At 32.6% G+C, this 8,331-nt stretch overlaps 1 protein-coding gene across 1 annotated transcript; it reads left to right on the forward strand.

The window, feature by feature from the left end:
• The first annotated feature begins 2,382 nt into the window (after positions 1–2,382).
• LOC128995053 (lethal(2)neighbour of Tid protein-like) lies at positions 2,383–5,578 on the forward strand. Its single transcript, XM_054419929.1, has one exon. The coding sequence runs from the start codon at positions 2,524–2,526 to the stop codon at positions 3,820–3,822; it is 1,299 nt and encodes a 432-aa protein (XP_054275904.1). The 5' UTR covers positions 2,383–2,523; the 3' UTR covers positions 3,823–5,578.
• The last annotated feature ends 2,753 nt before the right edge of the window (positions 5,579–8,331 follow it).

Here is an 8,331-nt window from a genome sequence, read left to right on the forward strand (position 1 = left end):
GAAATATTTACTGTTTGAATTTGGGTTGGTGTAAATATTACAATGGAAAAAGCGAGAGAGCCTGGATAAATTGATATACTAAAAATAAAACTGAATTAACACTGTGCTGCATTTTTTAGTAATCATTGAAAGAGCCGATTTGCAAACCATGGAAACATAGGAAAGTCCTAGAACACCACCAAGGAGAAGAAATAGAATTAATGTTGTTTTTATTTTTAATTTATAATCGTTATTATGGACAACCTAATGCGGCTATGAGTAAGGCTATATGTAGAAAACACTAAAAAACAAGATCAGCTTTTGAAAAATGATAAGATATTTACAAGAAATGTTGAATATATCGATCTGTTATGTACATCTTGAGTATTTCCATAATCTTTGGGTCGAATCTTTTAAAGTCAACAGAAATTATGACTGTTATTCGTTTTTAAATAACGCAGCTGTAATACTAAGCAATTGCTCGAATTCGAGCAACAGGGACACTAGTACTTATTTAATACGCAAGCAGGATTTTTGTGACAATTACTCCTCCGAAACTACTGAACCGATTTACATGTTCTTGGTGTCATTGGAAAGAGCGTACCGTGAAGTTGTGCAGGAAACTTTCTTTTTAAGGAAATAATTAGAGGGTGAGGCCCTGGAGCCCTTTACAGTTTTGTATTTCTCCATAAGATTAACATGGGAAACAAATATTGTTATGAAACTCCAGCTGTTGTCAGAAATTAAAAGTGAGAAGAAGGACATATGTTAATTGTAAACACAGTCAATCAGTTTGCTAATTTAACGGTTAGTTTGCTACAAACATTTACTTACTTGGTTGAAATGAATTACTATTTGAATTTGGGTTAGCCTGGATAAATGGTTATACTAAAAATAAAACTGAATTAACACTGTGCTGCATTTCTTAGTAATCATTGAAAGAGCCGATTTGAAAACTATGGAAACATAAAAAAGTCATAAAACACCACCAAGGAGAAGAAATAGGAATAATGTGTGTTTTGTTTTATATATAATCGTTATTATGGACTACCTAATGCGGCTATGAGTAAGGCTATATGTAGAAAACACTAAAAAAAATCTGCTTTTGAAAAATGATAAGATATTTTTACAAAAAATGTTCCATAATCTTTGAGTCGAATCTTTTAAAGTCACCAAAAATTATTACTGTTATTTGTTTTAAAATAACGCCTGTAATACTTAGAAATTGCTCGATTTCGAGCAACAGGGACACTAGTACTTATTTAATACGCAAGCAGGTTTTTTGTGACAATTACTCCTCCGATCCGAAACTACTGAACCGATTGTCATGTTTTTGGTGTCATTGGAAAGAACGTAACGTGTAGTTGTGCAGGAAACTTTCTTTTTAGGCAAATAATTAGTGAGTGAGGCCCTAGGGCCCTTTTAATTTTCATATTTCTCCATAAGATTAACACGGGAAACAAAAATAATTATGAAACTCCTGCTGTTATCAGAATTTAAAAGTGAGAAGAAAATCATATGTTAATAATTGTAAACAGTCAATAAGTTTGCTAATTTAACAGTTTGCTACAAGAATTTACTGACTTGGTTGAAATGAAATATTTACTATTTGAATTTGGGTTGGCGTAAATATTAGAATGGAAAAAAGCGAGAGAGCCTGTATAATTTTATATACTAAAAAGAAAACTGAATTAACACTGTGCTGCATTTTTTAGTAATCATTGAAAGAGCCGATTTGCAAACCATGGAAACATAGGAAAGTCCTAGAACACCACCAAGGAGAAGAAATAGAATTAATGTTGTTTTTATTTTTAATTTATAATCGTTATTATGGACAACCTAATGCGGCTATGAGTAAGGCTATATGTAGAAAACACTAAAAAACAAGATCAGCTTTTGAAAAATGATAAGATATTTACAAGAAATGTTGACTATATTGATCTGTTATGTACATCTGGAGTATTTCCATGATCTTTGAGTCGAATCTTTTAAAGTCATCATAAATTATGACTGTTATCGTTTTAAAATAACGCCTGTAATACTTAGCAATTGCTCGAATTCGAGCAACAGGGACACTAGTTATTAAAAAATACGCAAATATACAAATATACATTAGCTGCCTCCAAAACAAAACAGCTGTTACAACCGTACTTGAGATGTTGCCACCTTGAAGGCCGCGGCCTGGAGTTAAAGGTGGCCGTGTATAGTCACGATAATCTAAACATGTTCGATACTTTTCCTAAATGTTGGCTATTCTAAGATTATTTTAATTTTATTTACGGTTTTATGGTTTCTGCCTGATTCAATCAAAGTTCAATTCAGGTGGCAGAGTCGCAATGACCAAGAGAAAAGAATAGTGAGCCTGCGCAGCCTGTCTGTCTCTGTCTGTCTGTCTAATGGAAAGTTCGTTTGCCAATGACGTGCTGTCTGCTGTGTTTCCAATCCTAACCAAAATAACTTAACCTAGAATGTAACTGGGACCGCCCGTATATCTACATTTATATTTTTAGAACGTTTGTGATAAAAGTTTTGTAAAGTGCAGTGATGGCCCCAAATAAGAAACAAAAATCTTCATCTCTCAATGATTTTTTCTCACGATTTAAAGTCTCATGGAAGAAATGTTGTTCTTGGAACTATGCAATATCATTACTACTAGATCCACGAAATTTTCTGATCGTATCTGTGCTATTATTCATTTTTGAAATATTAGTCAATCTAATAGTAATAAGACACGTAAAGTACACTGAAATTGACTGGGTTGCTTATATGCAGGAAGTTGAAGGTGTAATAAATGGGACTCTTGACTACAGCAAACTGAAAGGTGATACTGGACCTTTGGTGTACCCAGCAGGTTTTGTTTATTTTTTTGGACTATTGTATTTTTTGACAGAACATGGTACAAATATTAGACTCGCTCAGTACATTTTTGCTGCTTTTTACTTAATCTTATTAGCGTTAGTATTTCGTATCTACTACAAAACCAAGAAAGTGCCTCCCTATGCTATACTCCTTGCATGTTGTACTTCGTACAGGATTCATTCCATATTTGTACTTCGAATGTTCAATGATGGTGTTGCGGTCATGCTTGTTTTTGCCGCTTTAAACTTATTCCTGGACAATAGATGGACCCTAGGAAGCATATTCTACAGCCTTGCTGTATCCGTAAAAATGAACATTCTATTGTTTGCCCCGGCTTTACTAATAGCTTATTACTTTTCTCTTGGTGTAAAAGGAACAATCAAACAACTTACCATTTGTGGCTTCATTCAAGTGTTATTGGGATTACCTTTCCTATTTACAAACCCTTATTCCTACATTAAAGGTTCTTTTGACTTAGGCCGTGTGTTTCTACATCAGTGGACTGTAAATTGGAGATTTTTGCCAGAAGAATTATTTGTTAACCGATACTTTCACATTTTGCTTCTAATAATTCATTTGACATTGATATGTGCATTTATAAATTCATGGAAAACCTACCTCAGCAGCTTTGCCACACTGAAGATAATAGAAGATGATGTCAAGCCGCAGCTGAAGAAAAGGAAAGAACGTGTCAACATGGACACTAGTTCACAGTTGTTTATCTTACCATTATTTACTTGCAACTTTTTAGGTGTAGCTTGTGCTCGCTCATTACATTACCAGTTTTATGTATGGTACTTTCACACTTTGCCATATCTTCTTTGGTCTACTCCATACACTCCAACATGGAAACTTATTATAATGGGTGTGATTGAGTTATGTTGGAATACTTATCCCTCAACTATACTCAGTAGTGCTGCTCTTCATGTTTCACACATAGCAATAGTGTTTGGTTTGTTCAGAGCAAAGTATAAAAAATCTTAAATTGCTAAACCGGTGTTGTACATTTATCAGGAATTACAACTGAAAGAGTGGTCTGTATTTCTCTAAGGCTGCGTTTACACGAGGCCTGTTGGAGGGCAGGGTAGGTGTACTTGCCTTAGGTGACTTGAAAATTAGAGACAAGTAACCTGCCTAGGCTTTACTGGCTTTGTGTAAACGGGGCTTTAGGAAGAATATGGAAAACATTTCTTGTAGCCTATTTAAATTAAATCAAGACTGTAGAGTTCAAGACTATGACGATGAGGTAAGTTCTTGATACTCCAAAATCATTTTTAGAATTACTGCAGGCCCTGGAATTACATAGCGACCTGGATTAACTTTATTTTTGTTTGGTAAATAAAATAATATGTAGTAGGCTGGTTAAAATGTATGTGGCCTATAACTTCATGAATGACAGCAATATGTACATACTTTTCTTTTACAAATTAAAATATGCTAAAAAAGGTTAAAAAAGTGTACAGTAAGAAGTTAGTGACAATGGCTGCACTTTAACTTACTTTACGTCCCACACTCATTTGAATGAAATCTACTAAATGAAAATATCGATTATTCGATATATCGTTTGGTTAGGTTAACCTTACCTAACTAACCAATTCGATATATTGTTTGGTTAGTTAGGTAAGGTTAACCTAACCAAACGATATATCGAATGAAAAAATCTAACAATCGATATATACATCAATATTTTCATTTGAATGAGTGTAGGACGTAAAGTAAAGTGCAGCCGTGGCAATACCTCAATTGATTATCCGATAAGCCTGTTGTCAAAAGGTGTACCGGTAATACACTAACTATCAAAACATTAGGTAAAGTTTTAACTGTGATGTGGAAGTGCCTTACCTAGGCCTAATATTTCACCACATAGTTTTTCACCCCTTTTTTATAATGTGCTAGCCTATGTTTTATAATATGCGTGAGTGTACATAATTTAATACTTGTAAGAATTTAAATGCAAATCTAGTCAATTCACAAGAAGGATAGGTTATGAGCAACATTATCATTGTTTGCCAACAACAAATTATTATATATAAGTGGAACCATACAATTTGTATCCAGTTACTCAAATCTGATACACTAGATTTTTAAAAACAATGACATTGCCTAAAACTGTAGTGAATACATTGTCTTTAATGTAGAGAATGTTTCAGCCCTTTTTTTAAGGATCAAATTACAACATAGCATTAGGCTATCCGGTAGGCTTAATTTAACTAAGCGCCAAAAGTATCCAGACAATGCTGGAATTGTGTATAAAATATTCCCAATAAAAAAAATAAATGTAATAAGTTACAAATGTATCAAACTTTTTATTAAACTCCGTTGTTAATAGACTAGAATATCCGACAGTCTCGTGTGCTTCTGCACAAGTCTTAACAGGAGTCTTTTCATTTATTATATTTTATAAAGACATTTTGTTTAAAATATGTTATGATTGTAAATATTGAGTACCTAGTTACCGGTACAGTAGCTACTGAGTTTATTGTTTTCTTGACCCTTTTTTCTTCCTGCAGCCGTTCGATTCCTCATCTGATCATCTGAACTTTTTAGCACCACCACAACAAAGTGTTCCTTAACCCGCGGTATATGAATTTGGGTTTTGTACAAAATAAACCAATGTTTTCATTTAAGAAAAAATATCTTAGAATTATTGTTTGTAGACTACCACTGTTTGTACTATTTGTATAGTGTGATTATGTATAATATTCACAAATTTATGTAGAAAATTAACAATAAAATTATTTTGGACAGTTAGAAAGTGGAATTTTGATTTTATTCAGTAACCCCTAAATTTCTTAAGTTTTAATTTAAATCACACAATACAAAGTTATTAAAAATCATAGCATTTTAATAAAGCAAACTATATTATTAGCCTACACTTACCATCTATATATTAATAGTATTTAATTATTTCACAACGGATTGGTCTTTTTCACGAGTACCATGAAAATAGAAAATATTGTTGAAAATAGAAAAATAACCAGCAAGTGCAAGATTTACCAATAATAAATATACATAACTTGTTATTCTTAGGTTGTCGGTTACTCATCACTAAAATAAATTAATCACAATTTACTAAAAAATGTCGAGGTATATTTCAAGTTTACTTCAAAACTCATCTTCAGCCTCTAGTAACAACATATCAAGTAAATAAACTATGATTTATAATGTTTGTTTATAAATTAATTAACATATGTTTGAATTATTTTAAAATTAAGTTAGTTGGAAAAAATTTTTATATGTATATATTATGTAGATGTCACAGTTAATTTATTATTGTTTTTCCAATTTTAATTTTGTTCTCAACCTCTTCTCGAATTAAAGGTATAAACATAGGGCTGATTGTAGCACTAGGTTGGGATATGCTTCTTTTATCAACCACCATGCAAGCAGCTTCTTTAAGATTTCTTAATTTCCAGTCTGCTTCCTGGTAGATCATAGTTGATTCAGACCAATGTATTCTATGTTCTTTCAGAGAAAACATGTTCACTTAGTTTGGAATAACTCTCCAAATGATTACTAATGCTCTTCTGGTGTAAATTATAAATCATAGTTTATTTACTTGATATGTTGTTACTAGAGGTTGAAGATGAGTTTTGATGTAAACTTGAAATATACCTCGACATTTTTTAGTAAATTGTGATTAATTTATTTTAGTGATGAGTAACCGACAACCTAAGAATAACATTAATAATGCCATCACGAAGGAAAAAACATACCGGAATGAATTATACATAACTTAATGGTTTAAACTTCAGTCTCCAGTTTAAAAGTAATTTTCTGCCACCTAGGTTTCAGCATGTTGTGCCATCATAAGGCTTCCAGTTTGAATAATATGTCGCAGAAATCACTTATTTTTAACCATGGAGACTGAAGGTACTTAAACAATTATATTAGTTCTTTAACAGTTCAGGGCAATTCCATGTCTCATGATGTAAAACATATGACAATAATGGTTTGAGAAATTCTCAAGTATTGAATAGGTACATTTAGATTATGAGAAGAAAACGCCACCAAACTCTAAAAACCGGACAGACTGTTGCTTTGTAAAAATCGTACGTTGGCTAGCCTATATTCCAGCTAATCATAACTCTATTAAGTGAAGAAAGGTTATCATATTCTCCTACTCATAATGTTGCATACATTTCCATCTTTGTAAAGGTTCTCAAGCCCAAAGTTATTGATTCAACCCACTTAATATTTAAGAAGCTCAGGTTTATTTTGGGGCTTAAAACTTCATTAGTTTCCTATTTCAAACCTATCATGAGGCATTTCTGGGTGGAGACACAAAACATTTCCAAGATTGCGGGCATTCATTGTCTATGGCGATGTTGGGAATCTCCGAATGATGTTCCTGGGATGACCACTGACCGCTCCTTTCCACACACACACATTCTTTATATTTACTTTCTAGCCTCTTCGGACGCTCTTCTTAGGGTATTAGTAATGGAAGCATTGAAAGGAGTATTGCAGCTACATATCATTGAATAATATTTATGAAAACATAATTTTTACATATTCTGTCATTTGGTGTAAAAATATAATTTTTTATAATCCCTGTGTAATAACCCCATCAAGTATAATGTTAATACCAAACCTCTAAAAAACAAATTTTCCATAAATATACTATAGCCACAATAACTCAAAAGTTTAGGTTCATCAGTCGAAGATCCCACGATGTGTCCTAATAACTTGAAGTTTTGCAGTTTGCAAGTGCAAATCACCTGCGTTTTTATTCCTGTTGAGCCATGAAAATAACTACCTTTGTTTGTTTGGAAATGGCTAGTACAGTATACTGTCTGCCAGTTATTGAGATGATTTTGTGAGCAAGGTATGTGATGTTGTCAGTTAAGCGTGGGTGTAAAACGTTGACAAAAGACGGAATAAAGAGTGACTAAGACAGTTGGCGATAAAAAGTGAAATTGCCTGGGACATTTAAATTCCAACTAACATATTTTATTGACGATTTTGAAAAACGGGGAGAGTATGTGGCTGTAGGTGGATTGAGCAATAAGAAAATAATGAGTTTAATGACGTGGATGAATGTGTTTTGATGTAGATAGTTAAAACAGTATCAAATTTAAAAAAAATTCCTGTATCAGGACCGATTTTGCCACTTTAATTGTAAAAACATTTACCAAATTACAAAAATGGCTGATTTTGTGAAAAAATGCCATGACCACTTTTACTTAGCTTTTAACTTTCTATAGAACAATACAGTTTAAAAACATTGAACAATAAATAGCTGAGTAATCAGGACTTTTACTTCTAGCCTACAGGCCAGGCAAAAATAAGGCTGAGCAGTATAGGTTCGCATCACTTTGCGCCTAAAAATTATGATTTCTCAGCTATTAACAATTTGATCTTTTTGAAGTTGACACCTTTTAATAGTTAATTTCAAATACTAAATTAAAGTGTACTCAGAATTTTGGTGTTGAATAAGTAATTTTTTAGTGGTTTACAACAATTAACATGGCTGCCAATTTTATTAAACTA

Source organism: Macrosteles quadrilineatus, unplaced genomic scaffold, assembly GCF_028750875.1.
Source record: "Macrosteles quadrilineatus isolate MER2022 unplaced genomic scaffold, UCM_ALF_1.0 Scaffold_5__1_contigs__length_97177068, whole genome shotgun sequence".
NCBI lineage: Eukaryota > Metazoa > Arthropoda > Insecta > Hemiptera > Cicadellidae > Macrosteles > Macrosteles quadrilineatus.

Excerpts from the sequence above, each read along its gene's own strand:
- LOC128995053 (XM_054419929.1), top strand. The coding sequence starts at position 2,524 with ATGGCCCCAAATAAGAAACAAAAATCTTCATCTCTCAATGATTTTTTC.